At 41.2% G+C, this 27,375-nt stretch overlaps 1 protein-coding gene across 1 annotated transcript; it reads right to left on the bottom strand.

The window, feature by feature from the left end:
- Positions 1-5,233: 5,233 nt before the first annotated feature.
- On the bottom strand, positions 5,234-26,599 carry LOC137404628 (uncharacterized). Its single transcript, XM_068090857.1, has 6 exons — positions 26,429-26,599; positions 24,657-24,712; positions 15,302-15,431; positions 13,805-14,038; positions 6,906-7,088; positions 5,234-5,856 (listed from the first exon to the last, which is right to left on the bottom strand). Exons 1-6 carry the CDS (start codon positions 26,484-26,486, stop codon positions 5,477-5,479), a joined length of 1,041 nt encoding a protein of 346 aa, XP_067946958.1. The 5' UTR covers positions 26,487-26,599; the 3' UTR covers positions 5,234-5,476.
- Positions 26,600-27,375: the final 776 nt, after the last annotated feature.

Raw genomic sequence — 27,375 nt, forward strand, 5'->3', positions numbered from 1 at the left:
AGAACGTCAAAAGAGAGCTGGCATACACCAGTCAATGAGCAGTATTCAAGTTAGAGACAAACAGCAGTCCTGAATAGCTCATTCAATATCTAAAGGGCAACTTTGTATGAGCATGTTATTCTTACAGGTTCTTTACATGTGACATAGAATGTACAATAGAACACTAAATGATAGATACAAACTTTCAATAAACAAAGGTTAAGATTCTAATAGAACGTATTTCAAATTTCACAAACGATTTAATGAAGCTGAAATGCATTTTTACTGAATCAAGGAGCTACTGTTATGTAGTACAAGTTACTTAGAGACCAATATATATCCTGTTGATAAACAGTATGTGATTTATAGAGTGACCAACACTTATAGACCAATATATGGATTATTGATAAACAGTATGTGATTTATAGAGGGAACAGCACTTATAGACCAATATATGGATTATTGATAAACAGTATGTGATTTATAGAGGGACCAGCACTTATAGACCAATATATAGATTACTGATAAACAGTATGTGATTTATAGAGGGACCAGCACTTATAGACCAATATATAGATTACTGATAAACAGTATGTGATTTATAGAGTGACTAACATGTACAGACCAATATATGGATTATTGATAAACAATACGTGATTTATAGAGTGACTAACACTTGGAGATATCAAGTTGATTATATGACCTTGACCAGCAGGTCAACCTCTTATCATTAACTCGATGTAATCGTTATAATGTTGTTTGGCTTCTTTTTTAATATTAGAGTAACATGTATTGAAAATTTGCAAAAATTTCATCTTTTTGCTTTAAAGCTACTTATTTCATGGCTCATCATTCTAGGTCAGCACAGCTCATAATTCTAGGTCAGCACGGTTCATAATTCTAGGTCAACACAGCTCATCATTCTAGGTCAGCACAGCTCATCATTCTAGGTCAGCACAGCTCATAATTCTAGGTCAGCACGGTTCATAATTCTAGGTCAGCACAGCTCATAATTCTAGGTCAGCACGGTTCATAATTCTAGGTCAGCACAGCTCATCATTCTAGGTCAGCACAGCTCATAATTCTAGGTCAGCACGGTTCATCATTCTAGGTCAGCACAGCTCATCATTCTAGGTCAGCACAGCTCATCATTCTAGGTCAGCACGGTTCATCATTCTAGGTCAGCACAGCTCATCATTCTAGGTCAGCACAGCTCATAATTCTAGGTCAACATGGCTTATCATTCTAGGTCAGCATGGTTCATAATTCTAGGTCAACATGGCTTATCATTCTAGGTCAGCACGGTTCATCATTCTAGGTCAGCGCGGTTCATAATTCTAGGTCAGCACGGCTCATCATTCAAGGTTAGCACAGCTCATCATTCTAGGTCAGCACGGTTCATAATTCTAGGTCAACATGGCTTATCATTCTAGGTCAGCACGGTTCATAATTCTAGGTCAGCACGGTTCATAATTCTAGGTCAGCACGGCTCATCATTCAAGGTTAGCACAGCTCATCATTCTAGGTCAGCACGGTTCATAATTCTAGGTCAGCACGGTTCATAATTCTAGGTCAGCTCGGCTCATCATTCTAGGTTAGCACGGCTCATCGGCAGAACGTAAAGTTTCGGCAGTTCTGCATCGGCAGTTTCTCAGTATCTAGCTGAATGAAGATTTAACCCTCCTTAAGTTATCTTAAGTTAACATACAGAATTGTGTTTCCCAATTTACCATTCATGTATGGATTGACAATGGTTATACCATCACTACCCTGACTCCTTCTCATCTCATAAACTGATACGAGTCGGAGCCAGAACTTCAGTCTTGTTTCCTGAGTTGTCTTCTTATATGAAGGTCACTTTAAGCTGCATATGAAATGTTGAAAACTGTATGAAGGTCACTTTAAGCTGCATATGTAACGTTGAAAACTGTATGAAGGTCACTTTAAGCTGCATATGAAATGCTGAAAACTGTATGAAGGTCACTTCAAGCTGCATATGAAATGCTGAAAACTGTATGAAGGTCACTTTAAGCTTCATATGAAATGTTGAAAACTGTATGAAGGTCACTTCAAGCTGCATATGAAATGTTGAAAACTGTATGAAGGTCACTTCAAGCTGCATATGAAATGTTGAAAACTGTATGAAGGTCACTTTAAGCTGCATATGAAATGTTGAAAACTGTATGAAGGTCACTTTACGCTGCATATGAAATGCTGAAAACTGTATGAAAGTCACTTCAAGCTGCATATGAATTGTTGAAAACTGTATGAAGGTCACTTCAAGCTGCATATGTAATGTTGAAATTTCCATGAAGGCCACTTCAAGCTGCATATGTAACGCTGACAACTAGCAGTGTAAAATAGAGTTAAGCTAAGCCAGTTTAAAATACTTTGCACTTGTCTAAAGACTTATTACAGTGTTCAAGTCTATAGTTAGTTCACTTTTAAAAACTTCATACCTAGTGAACTTGTATTCATAGTCGTTGAATTAGCAAATAGATAAGCCTGAGCAAAGAGCTATTATTACCAAAAAACTTAGCAATTTCAACCTTAAATAATAAAAGTGTGGCATAGAATAGCTTTAAAATGGGTACTACATGTGACTGTAACCATAGATATAGTAAACCATAGATATAGTAAACCATAGATATAGTAAACCATAGATATAGTAAACCATAGATATAGTAAACCATAGATATAGTAAACCATAGATATAGTAAACCATAGATATAGTAAACCATAGATATAGTAAACCATAGATATAGTAAACCATAGATATAGTAATCCATAGATATAGTAAACCATAGATATAGTAAACCATAGATATAGTAAACCATAGATATAGTAAACCATAGATATAGTAAACCATAGATATAGTAAACCATAGATATAGTAAACCATAGATATAGTAATATAGGGTTTACTATATCTATGACTGTAACATAAGATATAACAGGACATGGTAACATAAGATACTACAGGTGCTTGTAACATAAGATACTACATGTGACCGCAACATAAGATACTACATGTGATTGTAACATAAGATACTACATGTGATTGTAACATAAGATACTACACGTAACCGCAACATAAGATACTACATGTGATTGTAACATAAGATACTACATGTGATTGTAACATAAGATACTACATGTGACCGCAACATAAGATACTACATGTGATTGTAACATAAGATACTACATGTACATGTGATTGTAACATTCGATAATTACTGAAAGCTTGTAAGAATTCAATGTGAATATCACGTGATTATAAATGGCATAAAATTCCCGAACTTAGCTATAAAGAGCAGGTAGCTCCTAAAGTAATAAAATACTACTATTGAGCTATTGATAGATGCTGTGAGGCCTGGTGAAAAACATTTTATCTAGATTGTCACAAAGTCATTTAAGTATCATTGCCACAAACATTTGATTATTCTGTTTATTAAGAGTCAATGGGTACTGCTGAAAGTCATGTCATACTTGACTATTCTATTCATTGAGAGTCTATGGGTACTGTTGGAAGTCATGTCATGCTTGACTATTCTATTTAGTGAGAGTCTATGGGTACTGCTGGAAGTTATGTCATACTTGACTATTCTATTTATTGAGAGTCTATGGGTACTGTTGGAAGTCATGTCATGCTTGACTATTCTATTTAGTGAGAGTCTATGGGTACTGCTGGAAGTCATGTCATACTTGACTATTGTATTTATTTTTGAGTCAATGGGTACTACTGGAAGTCATATCATACTTGACTATTCTATTTAGTGAGAGTCTATGGGTACTGTTGGAAGTCATGTCATTCTTGACTATTCTATTTAGTGAGAGCCTATGGGTACTACTGGAAGTCATGTCATACTTGACTATTCTATTTAGTGAGAGTCAATGGGTACTGCTGGAAGTCAAGTCATACTTGACTATTATATTTAGGGAGAGTCTATGGGTACTGCTGGAAGTCATGTCACACTTGACTATTATATTTAGGGAGAGTTTATGGGTACTACTGGAAGCCATGTCATATTTGACTATTATATTTATTGAGAGTCTATGGGTACTGCTGGAAGTCATGTCATACTTGACTATTGAGCAAGTCTGTAGTCACTACAGACTTGCAGACTACAGTGACTACAGACTTTCGAGCAAGTCTGTAATCACTACAGACTTGCTCGAAAGGAGTGTTAAATTAAGAAAGCAATCATTTTTTCATATATCCATTCACACCCATAGGCTGGTACTTGGTACAAAACTTTATTACAGTACTTCCCTTGGAGTGTTTGCATGTGCTGGTGATGGATTGTGCAGGCAGTCAATAAGACTTCTCGACATAACGATGTGATTTTATAAAGATATCATGAAGATGCTGTAGTTAGCAGAAACATCACGTAGATGACATTTTAAGTCATTCAACCAATTATAGTCAATAAAACTTGGTAGCGATTCTTGGATACGGTGTATTGTAATGATACGGTGTATTGTAATGATACGGTGTATTGTAATGATATGATGTATTGTAATGATACGGTGTATTGTAATGATACGGTGTATTGTAATGATACGGTGTATTGTAATGATACGATGTATTGTAATGATACGGTGTATTGTAATGATTCGGTGTATTGTAATGATTCGATGTATTGTAATGATACGGTGTATTGTAATGATACGATGTATTGTAATGATACGGTGTATTGTAATGATACGATGTATTGTAATGATACGGTGTATTGTAATGATACGATGTATTGTAATGATACGGTGTATTGTAATGATACGGTGTATTGTAATGATACGGTGTATTGTAATGATACGGTGTATTGTAATGATACGGAGTATTGTAATGATACGGCGTATTGTAATGATACGATATATTGTAATGATACGGTGTATTGTAATGATACGATGTATTGTAATGATACGGTGTATTGTAATGATACGGTGTATTGTAATGATACGGTGTATTGTAATGATACGGTGTATTGTAATGATACGGTGTATTGTACTGATACGGTGTATTGTAATGATACGATGTATTGTAATGATACGGTGTATTGTAATGATACGGTGTATTGTAATGATACGGTGTATTGTAATAATACGGTGTATTGTAATGATACGATGTATTGTAATGATACGGTGTATTGTAATGATACGGTGTATTGTAATGATACGATGTATTGTAATGATACGGTGTATTGTAATGATACGGTGTATTGTAATGATACGATGTATTGTAATGATACGGTGTATTGTAATGATACGGTGTATTGTTTGTTGCACACCGCCTCATTTTGTTAACAATAAAAATAGCTGAATACAGTTAAAGAAAAAGAGAATGTCATAGAAAGTTAGGTGGGTACGCATTTACTCACAAAATATTGCCATCTAATCACCTGTCAAACCAAAACAAACCGTTCTTGATGATTGGCATATTAAAGAAGCGTGTGTCAAAGGTTACTAAAGAAAAAGGCTAGAAGGCTAAAAAGCATAAATTATCTGGGCACTGGAATTGGCGCTCGAATTTTGTTCTCCAGAGTGCTGCTGTTACTAGAACAGCTAGAGCGCCCTTCCCGTGCTTGCCCATAGGAGGCATTGATGTAGTCTTGTTCATAAGCGGGTGGTGCTTCAGACGCTACCGGTACATTCTTTGTCATTGACAGACTTATATCATCTGCCGGAACACTCGCCGCCTTATTTCCTGTTCTCGGTCCAAGGGCTGGTGAACTCGTCTCAACTATAAGTATTTCATGTTGAGGAGTTGAGGAGCTATCTTGCATTAACCTCTTTTGAACTGCCTCAGAAGTCACGGTTGGTGATACTGCACTAGCTTCTGGCATGTTACGAAACCTTTGTGAAACCACTCGATCTTTGTCTACAACAACTGCTTATCGTCAGAAAATAGCGAGGCAACGGTATCTAGTATAAAATATAAAAGCTGATTTTAGAATGGATGTTAAGCATTGCGTAAAACCACATTGTAAATGTAGCCTTAGCGCACATTCGATAGAGCAGGCATGCAAATTAGTAGGTACATGCCTACAATCATTATTTCTGATTGGGCTTTGATAGGATGATGGTTTAGGGCTTTAGTTCAACTGCTATAGGCCCACAAAATACGCCATTCAAAAACAGCTATTAAAGCCAACAGAGAATCTATTGACTTTCTAGACTTAGCACTCAACCTCTGCACGAGCATCTACTCACCATGTACCAAACCTAATATCACAATAATTTTCACGCACTGCGGTAGCAGTCAGCCACATAATGGATTAGAAAACCTACCTCACCTGTTCTACTATTAACGTGTAATAAACACAAATGAATGAAGGACTTTATCACTTTACCAACAAGCGCAGTAACTATATATAGCTATTTATCACAGTAGCTATATCACAGTGGTTGCAATCACAGTTGCTACATTCACAGTGACTACAATCACAGTAGCTACAATCACAGTGGCTACAACCACAGGAGCTACAATCACAGCAGCTACAATCACGGCAGCTACAGTCATGCACTAACAGACAGAAACAGTTCAGCTCAATGTGTAGCGGTAGAAAAGAGGTAATTAGAATTAGAGGTAGAAATAAAATATGACTTTGTACAAGCCTCCTTACGATTCTAATATAAGAAAGCTCAAGATAAGTGTAAGACAAGATATTTCTAAGACAAGATGTTGTACGCAAATGCCTTTTGTGCACAACACTAAGCCAAATAAAATGGCCTCGAGTGTGTTTGGACTTTACCGTTTTTATGATTCGGAGTGGAATCAACTCCAAATCCATTCGAAGCATGGAAACTCAGTAATAGCACACTCGCCATACTTGCGCTCGCAGATCACCCCAAGATTTGGACACTTGTTCAAACATGTCACTCAGCATACTCGCTGGCACTTGCTCAAAGCGATTGCTCAGGACTCACCACGAAGATGATGCGGTGTTTGTTTATTCTGGTAGCAGCAGACAGCAATGATGATGATAATCACAATGATGACAAAAGAGATAGCCGCCACTATAATCAGAGCCTTAAGAAAATCATTTTGCTTTTCGGTGGAGTCTGGCTTGGTTAGCTGTTTAAGGCACTCAGATCTGTTGCCGGTCACAGCTGTAATATAACAACTCAGTGACTACAAATTGTTAATCTAATAAACTCAAGCTACCAATAGCATAAATTGGTAGCTTGAGTTTATTGGACTTGAAGCTTATGCATGTAGGTCGCTTCTTTCTTCTCGTGCAAGGATGGAACTAACTTGCTCAGCAATCTATCGGCTCTTGCTAAAAAAGTTTTTTAAAAACCTTACCGTTTCATATATCATTTGTTATAGCATATGCTATAGCAAATGCCAACTAAAATAGCCAATGTTATAAGCAGATAACTAACTATTCATTTCATTGACAGAATAAACCTGTGCAAATACAGATTATAAATTATAAACTTACGTACAACCTCTAATTGAATGCCAATGATGCTCTATTTTTCAACCCTTTCTCTATAGTGGCGGTCAATTGGAGGTTGCGTTCAGATAGAGGCTAGTAGTGTATTTTTGAAATGGCTTGTCAGAATTTTGGGAAGATAAATTTAGCCCTTTTACAGGTGAAGCAAATGTCACCTATAATTTGCCCTCTTTTTTCGGTGGAGCGATGTTAAACTTTTTGGATGCAATAAATCTGCTGCCATAACTCCAACTTGTCAAATATCTCTTAAAAAATATACATTGAAAAACCGACAAATATCTTTACCAATTGATATCTATTGTGATGGTATTATAGCCTGTGTCCTGCTTTGCAATTTGCTAGAGTTTTCAATTTTTATTTCATTCTAAATTTAAAAACATATTTTTATTTTATGTCTTTTATTTACCAATATTGCATAAAAGCTCGTTGCAGTCATTGCACTCATTAAAAAACTCATAACACTATTAGCCCGAGACAGTTACCATAAAACTCTAATTGAATGCCACCTCTATTTGACTGCCACTTCGACAATTTTTGATGTTTGTGAACTCATTATATCAAGTAATCAATGGAAAAAAGCCCACAAAATCGTATTAATAATTAATTGTTTACATCAATAACAATCAATTCTTTCATTGTCCAACTTCAAAGCTTTTAGCTTTTTTTCGGTAAAACTTTGAAAGCAGCACCATAGAAATAGTTAATAACTGTCTCAGGTTAATAGTAGTTCCTTGTTTAACTCAGCCTGGATGCTTTGGAGTACATTTATATAAAAAACGGTTTACATTTACGATGGTAGATGAACGACTAGTTTTAAGCCAAAGGTTACGCTTAGCGAGTAAACTTTTATGCTAAATGCAACACGTAAATGTTTTGCTCAGCCAAAAAATTGTTTAAACGCAGATATCAACTAGTTCAGCAGTGCAGAAAAAACATTGAGGTCAGAAGACATTGCGGAAGGTATTGAACAGCCAGAAGATGTTCAGTCCATCGAAAGCAACAATCAGAATGCAACTGGTCGAGCAAACAATGCAAATATTTTTGTCTCGGCATGTAACACTTATAAGTATGATTCGTTTATGTCACTTGTTCATGAATATATTGTAAGCTGCTAAGCAAAGATTACGCAGTACCAGACTGCCAGCCGTGACACTCCAACCTCCCCTTATGTCACTCCTACCCCACCTGTACGTTTTCCCAGAAAACACCGTAGTGCCAGACTACACCAGTAAGTTTACTCATGAGTCACCAATACTCAGACTTTTATGATCCTCAAGACGTAACACAACTCATGAAGAGCCCAAGAGTCACGAGCTGCGCGAACGGAGCTCTGATTCACAAATGACAACGTGGCCGATTCCGCTCGTCCGGTGGCGCATGCCCACTAACCCTTCCGAGCTACCGTCGGGCACCACATGACTACTAACTCACATTTCCCCCAGCTTTTAAGAAGCTACCAGCTATCTCTCATAGTCATCCAAATACCGCGGAAGCCGTCGCTCCCGCTGCGACCGCCTGAGCATCAACGGTTGAAGCTCAGACTCACCAGGATCTAAATTCCCGGACGAAACCCTGCCAGTCTGAGGCTCACCATCCATGTTTTGAACTTCATCCTCGGCAGTCTGAGGACCATCCTCCGCATCCCTCTTCGAAACCTCAGCTACCTCACAGGGATGCAGCTGAGGCGGTGGGGAGCAACAGAACCACGTAATCTATCTAGATTAGGCCGGTCGTCTTTGACCAGTTCACGGATGCCGTTTTCCCTACTACGGTCAGTGCCAAACCGCCGATTGCGGACATCTCTCACATGCCTCGGCATGCCATCCACGCACACGTTGTGCTTTGATACGACTCTGGTTATCACCCCCGGTGCCCACTGCCTAGTGCACGACGGAGTCAAAGGTTTTACCCACACCTCATCACCGACAGCAAATTTGCCTTGACTGACCTCGTCTAACCCGCGTAGATTGACGTCAAAAGGCACTTGCCATGAATATCGATACAGACTATTTGAGAGTACCGAACCCCCATCTGTACCCTTGCGAGGCGTGACGTTATACCAAAACGTCGCCTCCTCGGGGCTAATTCTTCCCCTCTCGGCAATCCTCTTGATTGTCCGGTGATTCTTCTCAACAATTCCGTTGCCACTCAGGGCGTAAGCGGCACGAAAACTCAGAAAAATCCCCCACTTGTCAGCAAACTGCGCAACAGTTGCTGACCTAAATGCCATGGAATTGTCCATTAACAATTTGTCACACGGCCCTCGCTCAATTACGACAGTGCGTAACTGAGCCACGATGTGCGCTGCCGTTTCACTTGGCAAGCGGCGCCAGATAGCGAAACGTGACGGCCCGCAATCAACCATGGACAGGAACAACTGGCTGCCATAGTGAGTCACGTCTATGGCCACCCGGCACCAATTCCCCTCGACAGCCAAGCTGCCTGTTTCCATGAGGTTCTCACCTCTCGGAACCGGGTCAATGCGCTGACAGGCCTCACAGCCAGCCAGCTCGCGTTTAACCTGCTCCCGTGTCAAGTCACTGCGTACTTGCTGAGCAAGGTACAATGTTCTTTCGACACCCAGATGGTGAGGCAAATGAGCCGCCCACACAGCATTCCCGAGGCTCTCGCGGGTGAAGATGGCAGCAGCCATGCTCTCGGCCTCACCTCCACTCATCCCTCGATGCTCAAGCCACTTCTTGGGCACCCTCGTCATTCTATCCGCCTTGTTCTCCACAGTAGGTACAAGACGCATAGTGACCGATAAGCCGTACTCGGAGATCGTGTCATGGATCACCCCCGGCCAACGCTTCACCAGCATCTCTGCGGCATCTTTCATGCGGACACGATGGTGCCCGTCAATTGTATTTGACATCCAATTGACAACTGTGAGAGTCAACCGCTAAAGTGAAAGTCTTAAACCCCCACGCGATAGCCAGGTTAACACCTCGTCTCACAGCTTCCAGCTTGGCAACATTGATGTGTGAATGGTCTGACTCCTTCTTCAGCCACGACGCATTCTCAACAATGCTGCCATCAACCTCAACTGCCACACCGAGGCCCAGAGAGCTGGCATCCATCCACACAACGACCAAACCATTCGGTCTTACGTGCCACGGACCCCTAACAGGGTCCTCCAGACATACCCTCATGAAAAGGTCACTAGCCAGTGAGCTGACCTTCTTTTCAACGGGGGCATCTCAGGCTCCATTGCACCCCAGCCGCTGCAAGAAACTGCAATAGGGCCGCAACCACCCACTGGGTAATGACCGACAAGTCGGCCACAAAATGAGAAGAGCTCTTTCTTAGTCAGCCCAGCTGGCTTAAAATGTATTTCAAAGAGTGCAGTTTCTCTCGACATTTGCAAATGTCCACGAGTATTTCCCTTCAGAGAAATGTCCAACAACCGACCTCCATCAAGGTCCTCCGGCTCTTTCGTTGCCAGTCCATACTTAGCAAGGTGCTTCCTCAGCTCCTCTATGCCAAGCACAGATTCCTGCACTAGTGTATCGTCGTTATGGTGGTCAGTCCCTCGTCGGACCCACTCGTCGAGCAAAAGAACCTTGCCTAGGATTTTGGTCATGATCCTAGGCGCACACGAAAGCCCGAAGCCTAAACGTGTCAGCGCATAAGGGTCCCCCTTATACTTCACGATCTGGTATTTCCACAGGTCCTCCGAAACATGGATCTGTAGGTACGCGGACTTGAGGTCGACTACCCTAAGTTCGCCACGCAACTGTCTCCACTTCCAGATTTTCTCGCTGCACACAGCGACTGCGTTACCTCCCTTGTGACTCTCGACAAACGCGTTCAGTTCACGGTAGTCCATGACTGGTCGCACTTTGTCCTTCGTTAGATGAAACACCGCCAAAAGAGGAATAATACCCACAACCGGCCGACTCCATCTTTTCAACCAACCTTTAGAGATCCAGCTCTCAATCTCAGCACAGTACCGCTCATGCAAATTAGGTGCCCGAGTACACTTGTACTTCGCGACCAGGGTCTGCCATCCTTTCGGAGATTCCCCGGACCACCGCCAGCTAACGGTCCACTGGCCTTGGGCAAAAGTGGCAACAAAATCAGGGTCGTCAACTCGCAGTGACACCAGATCACTACCCAACCCCGAGAACGGCGCCGCCCTCGCTACCCCGCATGCGCAGCCAGCCCCAGTATCCTGCCCTGCAGGTACTCCACAGCATCCATTCTGATAGGGTTTCTCTCACCTGACCGAATACTTCGCATCACTTCCTCTATGGACAGTGACGCCTCCCATGTAGTCAATGACGTCACCAGCCAGCAAGCAGTCAACCCCAAGATTGCACAACTTGTCCATAACAAGTGCCGTAACGCTGAAACAGTGTCCCTGTACACCGACGACCACCCGACACTGACTCTTTACGTGAGACGCCCTACCATCCGCTGTCAACAGCGAGTGGCTCAGCCTAAGTCGGGTTGCGCCTGTCAGCACCTGCGGACTTACCAGAGTCCGCTCGCTTCCAGTGTCAACCAGACACTGAAAACCGCAACCATTCAGAATTGCTCGAACGACCGGCATACGACTGCTCGTCGTAGGCGCGCCAGTCGCCGCGGACAGCCAAGGACTGTCCCGTAGTACACTCTTACTGCTTACATGTGACCTCCAGCCTCCCCCTGATTGCTGAAATAGCTTGTAAGCTGCTAAGAAAAGATTACGCAGTACCAGACTGCCAGCCGTGACACTCCAACCTCCCCTTATGTCACTCCTACCCCACCTGTACGTTTTCCCAGAAAACACCGTAGTGCCAGACTACACCAGTAAGTTTACTCATGAGTCACCAATACTCAGACAGACTTTTATGATCCTCAAGACGTAACACAACTTACGAAGAGTGCAAGAGTCACGAGCTGCGCGAACGGAGCTCTGATTCACAAATGACAACATGGCCGATTCCGCTCGTCCGGTGGTGCATGCCCACGAACCCTTCCGAGCTACCGTCGGGCACCACGTGACTACTAACTCACATATATATTTGTAGTATTTGAAAGATTATCATAACATAACTTATAAATTTGCAGATTTATAGCATATTATTTGACAGCATCATTGCGGTAATTTGATCATACAATTGATCGACGCTCGTAACTCCTCTTCCATTGCACATAAAAAGCTCGTTTTGGCTGCAAACTGTAGCAAACATATTAGTGAGTGCAATGAGCTTTTATGCAAGATTGCTAAATATAGATATAAAATAAAAATATGTCTTCAACTTTACAATGAAATAAAAATTGAAAATGCCAAAAAATTGCAAAGAAGGACTAAGGCTATAATATCATCGCAGGTCATTTGCAAGCAATAGACATCAACTGGTAAAGATATTTTTTGGTTTCTCAATGCATAGTTATTAGGAGATCTTTGACAAGATGGAGGTAAGTTAGCAGATTTATTGCACCCAAAAGGTTTAATATCGGTACACCAGAGAAAGAGGGTGAAATATTGATGACATTCACTTTGAGGACATTCACATAAAAGGACTAAATTTATCTTCTCAAAATTCTGACCAGCCATTTGAAAAACACAATGCCAGCCTCTAGTTGAATGTCACTTGCAATTGACCGCCACTATAGAAGAAGGGTTGAAGAGTGCCATAGTGTTCAATTAGCAGTTTCACAGTATGCTTCTATGGTGCTGCTTTCAAAGTTTTAACGAAATAAAACGAAAAGCTTTGGAGTTGGACAACAAGATAATTAATTATTATTGATGTAAATAATTCATTATTAAAACGATTTTGTGAACATTTTTCTACTGATAAATTCATATTATGGGTTTGCAGAGATCAAAGATTGTCAAGATGACAGTCAAATGTAGGTGGCGTTCAATTAGAGGTTTTACTGTAACTAGACTAATAATATAAACTAAAAGACCTGTCTCATCAGCAGACTAGTGTTTCAAAGTACCTACATATAGTACCTAGTACTTACATGTAGTACCTAGTACCTACATGTAGTACCTAGTACCTACATCTAGTACCTAGTATCTACATGTAGTACTTAGTACCTACATGTAGTACCTAGTACCTAATACCTAGATGTAGTACTTAGTACCTAGTACCTACATTTAGTACCTAGTACCTACATGTACTACCTAATACATACCTGTAGTACCTAGTACCTAATATCTCCTAATATCTACATGTAGTACTTAGTACCTACATGTAGTACTTAGTACCTAGTACCTACATTTAGTACCTAGTACCAACATGTAGTACCTAGTACCTACATGTAGTACCTAGTATCTACATGTAGTACCTACATGTAGTACCTAGTACCTACATGTAGTAACTAGTACCTAGTACGATACCTAGTACCTAGTACGAAAAGCTCGCGTACTTTCACAGCCGCAGAGCAGCGTCATGTTAGTGATGAAATCTACAGCAGTGAGGTCTGGGTTGCCACAGCTATTGGGACCACCGTAGTGAATTTGCCCATAATCCCGACATTGCAACTGAGCATTTTTATCTGGTAGGACACTCTGGCAGTTGCTGGCAAATCGGTTGTGGTAGGCCTTCACGCACTCTGCTCCACATTCATCTGACTCATAGCACTTTACCCAAGTGTTCCATGCTACAAAAACATGATGTCCAAACTACATATACATGTAGCTACATATACATGTAGCTACAAGTATATGTAGCTATTCATACATAGAAATTCATATTTGTCTTCATCTTTTTATATATCATTGAATCCTAGATATCATATTGGCATTAATAGTACATAGCCTGACATGATTTGCAGTTTATAAAAGAGCGTGAAACTGATAGCCAATAGGATGACACTAAAATGGGAGCACAACCCTATGAGCTTATATTGTTGACAAGACACAAGTTATTATTAAAGTACTTGATGACTATTAAAGTACCTGCAAGCACATGCCACCTATTGTTAAATATTGACAAGTGTACATATTTATCTTTTATCAAGAGCCCGCTGTTTCCTTCACAATAATATACACTATATGCAACCTTATGCCACATGTGATTTGACAAACTGTAAAGTTGTTGTACGATAATATATTGTAGAGAATGGCGGCTGATCTCCCAGCCTGGCAATGACATGGCCAAGCAGACAGCCACAGCACCAGCAGGCCAGGAGGATAAACCGGAGGATTATAATAAGGAGGATTAGCCCTACCAGGCTAAACGGCGATGGGACTGGCTTGGCCGAGAGCCTGACCGGCTGGCCAGCGGACGGGGATTTGACAACCAGCCATCTATTGGGCCGGCACTGAGAGGATTGACTGGCCCCAGAAAAAGAGGTGGGCCTAGCTGATATGTAAAGCGGCTCAATGACCAAGAGCAGAAATGCAAGGAAAAGCCTCACCCTATGCAGTTAATTGTATGAGCAAACCAGTGATTCCACTTTGTATCTTTATTACAAATAATTATATACTTTATACTAAAAAAGCTGCTGGTTTTAAGTAGAGAGGTTAAAGTTCATGGTAGACTATTTACAATATTCTAATCTATAGTTCAGCCTCAGGTTATAAATATCACTACCTACAACAGGTAAAACAGCGCTATGTCTCTCAATGTTATTAATTTAAGACAACACCAACATCACTACCCGCACCAGGTCAAACAAGGCTATGTCTCTCAATCTTATCACTTTGATACAACACATACATACCTAGCTGCACCAGATCAAACAGGGCTAGGCAACTCCAAATTTACACAGCTACTATTACATGTACTTGTTATAATATACCTAAAATATACTACCTGCATGTTTATCCACATTTACGTGTGCAAACTATACATTGAGTCTGCCACAAAGAAACATATGTAAGAGCCATATTAAAATGGTGCGATGTGAGTGCATACCCACCTGTTGGCTGAGTTTGCATTGCCGACCAGCAGTCTACATAAAAACCTTTAGTAATTCTATAAGCTCCACATAGCAGTACATTTGTCGCTGTACTGTGCTTGATGCATGTTATGTTCTTAAACAGTTGGACCTATCAAAAGGAGGAAAAGTGAGAAAGCAGATTAGTACTGCGCAAATACTAAACCTATAAGATAATCCATGAGCTAATGATAATTATGTGGATATACTGAGTCAATAAAATCAATGTAGTAAATTGAAAGCTTTTACACAAGAATGTTGTGTTCTTATGCAATGAATGAGTACTAAACTCAGAAGAGTAAATGATCTCTCATCACTAAATAAACGATCTCTCATCGCTAAATAAATGGTTTATCATCGCTAAATAAACGATCTATTAGTCCTAAATAAACAATATATCATCACTAAATAAATGGTTTATCATCACTAAATAAACGATCTATCAGCACTAGATGAACGATCTGTCATTGCTAAATACTAGATAAACGACCTGTCATTGCTAAATAAATGGTTTATCATCACTAAATAAACGATTTATTAGTCCTAAATAAACAATATAACATCACTAAATAAATGGTTTATCATCACTAAATAAACGATCTATCATCACTAGATAAACAATCTGTCATCGCTAAATAAATGGTTTATCATCACTAAATAAACGATCTATTAGTCCTAAATAAACAGTATATCATCACTAAATAAATGGTTTTTCATCACTAAATAAACGATCTATCAGCTCTAGATAAACGATCTGTCGTCGCTAAATAAACGGTTTATCATCACTAAATAAACGATCTATTAGTCCTAAATAAACAATATATCATCACTAAATAAATGGTTTATCATCACTAAAAAAACGATCTATCAGCACTAGATAAACGATCTGTCGTTGCTAAATAAGTGGTTTATCATCACTAAATAACCGATCTATCAGCACTAAATAAATAATCTATCAGCAGTAAATAAATGATTTATCATCATTAAATAAATGAACTACCAGCACTCAATAAATTATCTATCATCACTAAATAAATTATCTATCATTACTAAATCAATGATCTATCATCACTAAGTAAACGATATATTGTAGAGGAACCGACCGAGTTAATCTACTTGCTCAACAAAGACACAAACCACTCAAGTGCGAGACAATAAATGCATATATTTTTCAAATCAATAATACAGTCGAGAATAGTGTGCATACAAATAACTGCATAAAATGAGACTTCCACGTAGTCTGGTTGTTGTTGCTTCTGTGGTTCCTTTTATATCCTTCGCTCCTTGTTTGGCTCCGCTCTTCGGTAGCATGGTCGACTCGGCATCCGACTTTCGATCAACCGGCAGTATTACTGGTGGCTGTGTCACCTGCCAAGTTGGGAAATGGCCCAATCGTGACATCGGTCGCCTCCTCGGTTTTGGCTTAGTACCTAGCTCTGGCCCAACAATCGTCCACAAAGCCTCCACCAGTAAAAGATTTGGAGGCTGTCTACTCAGCTTTGGGAAAAGAAATCAAATGTGACCAAAGCTAGTGCTGTCGTGCGCAGTGCTCCAGGCATCGGCTGATCGTTAGAAGACAGAGCGCCAACCAGGTGTGACTCAACATGAGCCTCTCTGCTTGAAACAAAGTTGTTCATGAAGGCAGCCTGACCAAAAAGCTCCTCTTCTTCCATGCTGGAGGGTCCCTTTGCCTGGCTCGAGCTTGACATGCCTACGCTCTTACACACGGACCCGGTCTCCTTGTCTGATTCTGAAAGGCCCGCCAAGCACTCCTCTTCTCCTCCCTCTAATGGCTCTAAAAGGTTCAACATTTCTGCAATAGAATTTATAGTTTTACCTGGCTGAGCCATGTCGAACAGTTTGGTAGAATGTAGCGCTGTGTTCGGTAAGTGAGGTATCTGTGTGTCTTCGAGAGAGCACTTACTCTTCATGTTGTGTGAGTGCAAATGGCCTTAGCCTACTAATCTTCTGAGATTGGTGCTTTTTCTCGGCCTCTCTATCCCTACACGAGGATCATCTGAAATTGGTTGCCATGTTCACTTCCTATACCGGTCCAGCTGCCGAGTAGTCTAAACTGGTCAAGAGTTATGCCAAATAGCACCAAGTGCCGGTGGCACTGGAGTCTAAGTCTTGGCTGGTTACTCCAAGGTATCGGCCTGTTGCTCTTCTAATTGCTTTCGGAGTTCTTTCAGTCAAGCTTTGAGTTTTTTGCTGAACTCTAGGTTACCTGTAGTTTTGGCTCTTGTCTTGGCCAACTTCAGCTTGGCTTCCAGTTTGACTCAGGCTTCTGGTTTTCTTGCCCAAGCCCTCTTTATATTAGGACTTTTGCAGGCCTCGATAGCAGCTGGTGCTTGTCCCAGCTCCTCTGGGCAAACATGGAATGGTTTGAGCTGGCTCTCACTTTGCAATGAAAACAGCCCTTGACATTCAATTTAGCAAGTATGATTGGGCCAGGCTTAAATGACCTGGTATGGCCCCAAAAACTTTCTCTGGAGCTTAGGGTTGTCTCCTCTTAATCTTCTTTTATTTAGCAGCCAAACCCAGTCTCCTCGAGTGTAGAATAGGATTACTCTTTATCCTCTTGCTCGATGGCCAACTGTTTCTTTCTGATACCTGTGTGTAACTCTTCTAGTCTCTTGAGTGTCTCCCCCGCATACTCATGCATTGGCTGAGCTTCCTTAGGTGGTGGATGAAAGGGATGAGCGGTGGGGATGGTGACGGGCGCAAATCTCAGCCAAGCATCAATAGGTCGAATGTATCTCCTGTTGCTTAGTAGGGTGCACCTTGATACGTTCTCATCAGTTGAGGTGGCAATGTATCCCACTTTTTCTGACCTTGGTTCAGCAGCAGTGCTCAAAGAGAATAGCCCAGCCGTCAGTTGTTACGCTCCACTATACCGTTAGCTTGAGGCTGGTAAGGAGTGTTGTGCGTTTTCTCTACACACTAGAGCTGACACCTCTTGGTCGTTAGCTGACTCTTAAACTGTGCCTTCTGGTCAGATGGCCCATATAAGAGACGATCTGCACACCTAGTGCACTAGCCACTATTATAGTCGTGGCTTCTGGGAGGACCAAAGCGTCCTGCTATCTGGTGAAGTGGTCAGTCACTACCAAGAATCATTTGTTCCCTCTAGGCGTTGTTAGCACGAGTTCCACCAGGTCCAAGGCCACCTTCCGCCAGGGGCGTCCTGCGTACAGCTTTTATTTACAGCCGGTCATTTTGGTCCTTCCTTGTTTGGCTGCTTGACAAACCACCAGCTCTTGATCATTCTTTTTCCCATTGCTGTCATCCCTGGCTAGTGCCAGATCATTGAAGATGTCTAATCATCTTTTTTACCCCAGTGTGAAAAAGAGTGTAGGTTTGCTAAATAAAAGTCTTCCTGATGGCCGGTGGGCAAACTGTACACAAATAAAGTTGGCTGTAGAGGATGTGCAAGCCTCCAATACCCCATTCTGCTGCAGTCAAAGAAATGGCCAAATCCTACGTAACTGTTGGAGTTCCTGGTCTTCCAGCTCAAGTTGATCTTTGGTCAGTTCCTCCACTCAAGCGATGGTTTGGTATATAGCGGGCACCAGTCTCCAGCCAGTTGCCTGCATCCGGGCCAGCTCCTTGTCAGCGTCAACCCGAGTCTTCACCCGAGCTGCATTGCAGTCTCAGGGTGGCCTCGATTGGTCTTGGCTCAAATCCTCTAGCTGCCGTGATGGCAGCGGGTTGGCCCATTCAACTGACTATCTCACCCATGGTTCGAGCAACCTCTGACATGGCTGTTAGGTTTCCCTCAAGTCTACCCGACATAGCCTGGCTTTTCATGGCAAGCTCATTTCGAGTCAGTCTGGCATTTCTCGGCTCGATGAACTCGCATTGCCAGTAGTTACCACAGGTCTGTCTGCTGAGTTCATTGGCATTTTTGGACGTAGTACAGCCTAGTGCTCAAGGGTATACTAAAATTTGACTAAAATCTTTAGCCAACTTCGAGAAGCTAAATTCTTTAGCTAACTAGCTACCTGACTTGAGGGTTTTTTCCTACACAGCCATTGAATAGAGGTCTGGTTAGTGCAAAGAAGAAACTGTCATCTGTACAGGTAAGGCCGGAAGTGCTTCATGGCGTCAACCACGTCTAGCAGCTTTCTCCGAGTGACACAGTAACTTACTTTTATCGGTGCCAGAATCTTGCTGGTCTTGCGATGAACATCTATGTTCCTTCCTGTACCTGTGACAGCACGGCACTCACTTCGCAGCTGCTGGATTTTGTGTCCAGAATGTATGACTGACTCAGATTGAGATAGCCCAGCACAGGTGCCAAGTACAGATGCTTCTTCAGCTCCTTAACGGCCGCTTGCTTTTTCTTGCCCCCGTCCACTTTTTTCCTTTCCCTGTCAGCCAGTGTAGAGGCTATGCTGTGGTAGCAAAGCTCGCAACGTACTGACGGTAGTATCCTACCATCCCTAGAAAACCTTGCAACTCCCTGAGGCCTCTTGGGGTCAGCCATTCTTGGACTACCCTGGTTTTTTCAGTGTTAGTAGCCACCCCTTCAGCACTAAGTACATGGCCCAAGTAACGCACCTGTGACTGGAGTAGCTCACACTTGGATAGTTTCAGCTTCAGTCTAGCCCCCTTTAGTTGCTGAAACACTTCTCCTAATCAGTTTACATAGGTGCATGTCAAAGTCAGCAGCAGCAGAGTAAATTTAAAGTAGCAGCATATTCCAGTGCAAGCTGTGTAGTGTGCGCTACATCGACATTGGAAAGGTGGCCAGTGCGGAGATGTGTGAATGGCAGGACCTCAGGCTTCCATAGGCCTGAGCAGGTAGCAAACGTTGATGTTTCTTGCGTATTGGGGTCTATTGGCACCTGCCAGTAGCCATTGACCAGGTCCAGCGTATTAAAGAATCTGCAGCCGGAGAAAGCATCAAAGCTGTTGTTAAGAGGGGGGAATAGGTAGGTGTCCTCTTCAATGACTGCACAACTGAATCGACACAAAATTACCGTTTTCTGTCCTTCTTGTGGACCAACACCACCGAAGAGCTCTAAGCACCTCCAGCTGGTTAAATGAGGTCTTTGCTGAGCCGGTCTTTGATTTGTCACTCTGCTATGGCTTGCTTCTCTGGTCCGAGTCAATACAGCGGCTGCCGAATGAACTGGGTCCTTTCCTTTGGTGGAATTAAGTGCTCTACCTTAGAGGTTCTCCCCAAGTCTCCATCACTATTGCTAAACATGCTCTGATAGCGCTTCAGCAGTCTCGTTAGCCACTCAGCTTGCCCCGTCATCATGCAGTTTGTCTAGTTTCCACAAACAAGTCCTTTTGATGGGTTGCCAGAGCTAGAGAGCTAGAGATACTTGAGCTAGAGAGGGATGGTTCGTGAGCTTAAGAAGGTCTTGCAGACGTATCCCTAGCCTCTACACCCCCAGTATTGCAGAAGTTTCTTTTTTGCCGCCTCCCTAGGCCAGCCTTTTTTTGTTGTAGCTACCGAACCTGGTTCATCAGCTGCTGTACGAGTTCTCTGTGCAGTCCTCTCAGTTTTTACTTAGTCCACGAACCTTTGACCTAAAGAAACTCTGTACTAGCTTACACTGCGTAAGTAAACGTGGGTGTCAGTACCGCCAACAAGTGGCATTGTAGACCTGAGTGATTCACGGTGCTGTAAGGTGTCAAAAAATCTCCGTAAGCCACTGGAACTCTAATTTAGGTTCTTAGTTCACACTGAGTCTGCTTGAGGGAGAAGCCGAACCAAGCTCGTGGCGTGTCAAACACGGCTTCTACTTGGTCGGCTTGACCATAGTTCTTTGCCTCCTCTCCAAGAACTTCTCACAGGTGGAGCAGGCTGGTGGCTTCTGTCTAGCCATTTGTCTCCACCATTTCTTGGAATCGATCAATGAAGCACTTCAGGTCTCCCGAGCTGAAGGGCTGAAGTGACATAGACTGGTGAGCTGAGGCATCATCACCGTCTTTTGCAGTAACTCAGCCAGACAGTCTGTACTTCAGTCCATGCTCCGAGCGCGTCTGGCGACCATCCTGTTGCCAGTTCTTATGAAAGTATCTCTCAAACCCTCGGAGGCAAGCCAGAGGGTTTGAGAGCTGCCCTTTGGAGCAGCTCGCCTCTGAGCGGTTTTAGTGGCGCTTTGGGCAGCGAAAGCACTTTGTGATCAAGAGGTGGTTTCGCCTTGGAACACTGATCTTTTCCAGATCTCTCCTATTACTATCGCTAGGATGGCTTCAGCTGGAGCATCTAGAGGTCCGCTGCTTCCTGTAGAGTCGGGATCCACGATTGCACTGCTGTTACAATTGTAAAGAAACTGACTGGGTTCTTCTACTAGCTCTGAAGAATACAAAACCACTTGAGAACAAGGCAATTAATATATACATTTATCAAATGTATAATACAGTCAGGAGTAGTGTGCATACAAGTTACTGCATAGAATGAGACTTCCATGTGCTATGGTTTTCATAGCTTCTGTGGCTTTTTTATACTTTTTGCTCCTTGTTTGGCTCCGCCCCTCGATAGCATGGTCGACTCGGCAGCCAACCTTCGACTGACTGGAAGTATTACTGGTGGCCATCTCGCCTGCCGAGTCGGGCTCAACCCGGTTGTGACATCAGTCACCTCCTTGGTGTCAGTCCGGCACTCTACTCTGGCCCGGACGATCTTCCCCCCACACTATTATCACACTATACAAACTGACAATGATGCTCAGAAAGTGGATACTCTGACCAATATTCCTATAGCAGCCCACAGGCGCAGAACATCGTTAGATTGCCATCACAAAGCTTAAGTCAAGCTAACTTTGTGCTATCTATTCTAATATAGCTAAATATTCTAATACACGTAATGCTTTTGTTTAGCTATTTATTACATAGCCATAGCTCAGGCTTATATAAACTAGGTCTGGAAGGCAACAGTGCAATACATACTATGAGAGTGAATAAACCACATCTTGTGCTATTATTCATACAGGTAACATTTATTACTGTTATAATTTCCTTGTTGTCTTTACATGTTAATGCAACACATACTATGAGAGTGAATAAACCACATCTTCTGTTATTATTCATACAGGAACATAACAAACATACTGCTACAGAACTTAAGTACCGGTCTCCCTCGTATTATGTTGTCACTACAACAGGTGGACTTGCAACAAAATTCATATTACAGTTATTTGGTATCATAAGATTCACCATGTCTTACTCTGTTGTGTTGTAGGTGCAAAATATATGGGAATGTGATTACAAGCTCTTAAAAGCTAAAAAACGAAAAGTTAATCGCAGCCACACGAGACCGCCGTAGTTTGGATTCGCTTTCCAAATTGGCTCAAATGGGACGTAGTTGTTACAGGATGGTTTCTGTTTACACTTTCATGCAACCGTATTCGTCGAAATATTTTCACAAATATAATTCATGCATTCAATAAAACCATGTTTATTGTTTTTAAGCATCTGTTTTATCGTCATTGTAATGCTGTCACTTTTAGCAGTGATATCTTATAACTTACCGTAAAAATCCATTTAATTTTTTAACCTTAGCTCGAAGGAGTTCATATCATTGTCTGATAATCATGACGAGCCTGTTGATCACCTGTGATAATCGAAAAGTGCTGCAAAAATTATTTGCCAAGTATTAGGTCACATGATCAGATTACGACTTGACGATTAGATAATGCCGAAACAAAACTGTAAAGTAGCGAGCATCTATATTTGATACGGGGTCTTCGGTAAAACCCCAAGTGTTTGTCATAAACTAGTGCTACGATAAGTTTTATATTGAGCTTTTCATTGCTTTTTCAATTCACGTGAGAACGTCACGTGACAAAACAATAACCAAACTGTAATGAATATGTCAGAGAAATAACAGATTCCAATCTACGGCGGCTTTTCGTTTTTGAGCTTTTAAGAGCTTTTAATCACGTTTCCACATATTTGGCACCTACAACACAACAGAGTAAGACATGGTGGATATTTTGATACCAAATAACTGTAATGTGAATTTTGTTGCAAGTCAACCTTTAAGTTTTAGTTCAAACTAAATTAGATGGCTGTTCTTAATCAAAGCCTATATAACCTGTGCAACACTCTCAGACCTTCTGCAACCCTCTCAGACCTTCTGCAACACTCTCAGACCTTCTGCAACCCTCTCAGACCTTCTGCAACCCTCTCAGACCTTCTGCAACCCTCATGCTTTTATAGACATTGAGAGCATAAACTATAATTTTTCAAAATACCTCTTTTAGAACTGCTTCCTGTCAAGTTGTTTTTCTAATATTTAGAAAAGACTGTCGAGCCTTATTGACCGAAACATAGTATGACATACGATAGCCAACAGGATTGCTCATCAAGTCCTGACAATTAGTTTGAGATCAGGTATATTGAGCTGGTAACAATCGAGGAATCTAACAGAAGCTAACATCTAGAACATCGTGAATAAATAGTGTTAAGATATGCTCTATGAGTTCATGTAGAGAAATCAATGTTATGTTTAGCCGCTTTTAGCTGAGTCATTAATTATGATAATCGTCACTGGCTGTCAAATTACAATTTTTCCCTAGAGCCATGAGTGCCATGTGTACCATGGTCATGAGCAACTGAACCGTTCATGGAAAAACTAAGTGGTTGATTAATAGGTCAAACTTGGACATACTCCATATACGCAAACACAGTATGAGGAAATGTTATTCACAACTTATACATCAATCATCAAGTTTTGACAGTGCCTTGGTTTTAGCTATATGAGCAACTATTTACAGTTTTAGAAAGAGTTCTTGCATTTGGTTTAGCAATGTTGACTACTTGCTAGCTAATGGAACACAAGCTACTGGCAGTGAGTATGTTGGTAGCTCTAACTATATGCTAGCTAACGGAACACGGGCTACTTGCAGTGGGTATGTTGGTAGCTCTATGTGCTAGCTAATGAAACACAGGCTACTGGCAGTGAGTATGTTGGTAGCTCTAACTATATGCTAGCTAACGGAACACGGGCTACTGGCAGTGAGTATGTTGGTAGCTCTAATTATATGCTAGCTAATGGAACACGGGCTACTTGCAGTGAGTATGTTGGTAGCTCTAACTATATGCTAGCTAACGCAACACGGGCTACTTGCAGTGGGTATGTTGGTAGCTCTATGTGCTAGCTAATGAAACACAGGCTACTGGCAGTGAGTATGTTGGTAGCTCTAATTATATGCTAGCTAATGGAACACGGGCTACTTGCAGTGACTATGTTGGTAGCTCTAAGAGCTAGCTAATGGAACACAGGCTACTGGCAGTGAGTCTGTTAGTAGCTCTAACTATATGCTAGCTAATGGAACTCGGGCTATTGACAGCAAAACAAGTTGGTAGCTCTTACCGTTTTAAGGCATTCCACGCATATATCAGATATTCCTTCCACTCCATTGTCAGCAGCTAAAAGGAAATTACCAAATGAATAGCCTAAAGTCAATTGTACAGAGGTAAAGTGAATAGCCTTAGGGCAATTCTACAGGGGTAAAGGGAATAGCCTTAGGGCAATTCTACAGGGGTAAAGGGAATAGCCTTCGGGCAATTCTACAGGGGTAAAGGGAATAGCCTTAGGGCAATTCTACAGGGGTAAAGGGAATAGCCTTAGGGTAATTCTACAGGGGTAAAGGGAATAGCCTTAGGGTAATTCTACAGGGGTAATGTTATTCTAGGTAAGCTTGTGTGGCATAAGTGAAAGTATCACTGAGCCATCTAGTCCAGCGAACTCCAGCACCCTGCGAACTATTACCGGTTGGTGGACCAATTAGTCTTGGACCAGCACTGGCCCAAGACTAATTGGAAGCCGGCCACAAAAGAACACAGTAACTATTTTGGTTTCAATTATTATCTGAGTTTTAATGATCTTTTTATTTAAAAAAATGAGCGGATTCTCTCGGGTACATCTTGATGACTTTAGCGTCTAACTTATATACACAAGCTAGAAAATTGGGTATGAAGCATACGGCTATGAAATATTTTTTTGAAAAGTGAAAAGACCCAATGAAGACACAGAAAAGCCTACAACTTTCGAGAAAAAGAGATTTGTTAGCGGGCAATACCAGGATCCATACTTGAACAAGATTAAACATGCTCTCGATCAAATCAACACCAAATTATTCCACTGAGTCATACAATATTAGCACATATTCACATAGTGGTCATACAATACTAGCACATATTCACGTAGTGGTCATACAATATTTGCACATATTCACATAGTGGTCATACAATATTAGCACATATTCACATAGTGGTCATACAATATTAGCACATATTCACATAGTGGCCATACGATATTAGCACATATTCATACAGTGGTCATACAATATTAGCACATATTCACATAGTGGTCATACAGTACTAGCACATATTCACATAGTGGTCATACAATATTTGCACATATTCACATAGTGGTCATACAATATTTTTGCAGGAATTTTCACGAATTGTGCACAAATAGGCTTATCAATGAAACGCAAAACTAGCACCACCACAATTACCTAAAGCGGAGAAGACTTCAATACTCGCAGAAAGCCTAAAAACTGACGAACTTTGGAACTAAGTCTTTGGTTTATTTGGTAAAGTTGCTAAGTTAGTTCTTGTTTTTAGTTTTGGTATTTGAGAACAAAAGACAGAAGGATGTCTGGGACAGAACTACTGCTCCTATAATTCTGGTTGTTGGCATTATTAGTTCTTGGCATTATTTCAGTTGACTGAGTTAGATAGACTGGCTTTTGTAAAATAAAAAACCTCAAACCAACCAAAATCTACCATAGGCTACCGGACACTGTATTTTATATCAGCCCATAATATAGGCTGTTAACGCAAGCATTATCACATTCACTCAACAATCTCCTATTCTACCATTACCCTGCCACATACCATACGTAGACAAGTGAACCTAGCTGATTATGAATGGCCACTCACAGCTTCAGTATTCATGCTCCTTTCAATGTAGCACTTCTTATAATTTATCGCTCTAGTTAATAATAACGCTACCAACAGACCAAAAGTAGTTATTTGTATTTTCAGTCAGCATACACCTTCCCACTTCTTTGTGACATCTTCTATCCGCTGTCAATACCAATACTCGCTGAACTTAAAATCTCTACTAATACTTACCAGAAAATAATAATAAGAATGGAGCGGTGAGAAGAATTGATAGAAACACGCGTTTCATTATGCTTTTGGCGTGTATGATTCTCCCCTAATTATCAGCCCTCAAACCACGTTGTGTGAGCGCAACTTTATCAAATCCGATACACCTTAGTACTAGCTTAAACATGAGAAGGAAGGAGGAACTAGCTATTCTTACAGAACAGGAATATAGTTACTAGGCAAGTGTCACGCATGATTGGCTGTTTCTCAGTTACCTCAAGACCTCTCACCATTGGTGAAAGTCGCACTAAATTTAAGACTAGCTTTGAGTTATTCATAAACTTCGTATTTCCATGAACAAAGACATAAATAGTTTATTTTTAGATTATAATTAATGCAAAATTTAAGCTTTTAGGCAAACGGCTGTTACCACACAAAACGACATACCGCATCCGAGAGACAACATACCACATCTGAAGGACAACCTTGCACTTCTAGAGCAACATCTTTGTAAGTTAGGGAGAACAGTCATTAAAAGAAATAGCAAATACAAAGAAAATAAAACCGTTTGAAAACATTAAAGCATTTTTTATAGATCGCATTAAGCAGCAGTGATAAGCAGCTACTATACAGCATCACAAATTGTCTTGAATCGCCACTCTTGGTGGCTGAGAGAACTTAGGCAGATCATGACCTGGAGACCAAGGGCATTGCACTGGTTTCAATTTTTAAACAGTTGGGTCACCAGCAAAGCTAAATACAGCTTCTTTCGCATTGGATGGCAGTTTCATACCTAATGCATGCAGTGAGTATCTGTTGACAAATACATGTATGTAACTGCCTTTTAACAGCTTGCAGAAATGCAGATGACAATATCACATGGAAAAATAGTATTTAAGAAATAGTAGCCAGCACAAAAATAAAAACAATCAATTTATATTGAAAGCTGAAATAGCGGAAAACAGAGTAAG

The sequence above is a fragment of the Watersipora subatra genome, chromosome 1, assembly GCF_963576615.1.
Source record: "Watersipora subatra chromosome 1, tzWatSuba1.1, whole genome shotgun sequence".
Lineage (NCBI taxonomy): Eukaryota > Metazoa > Bryozoa > Gymnolaemata > Cheilostomatida > Watersiporidae > Watersipora > Watersipora subatra.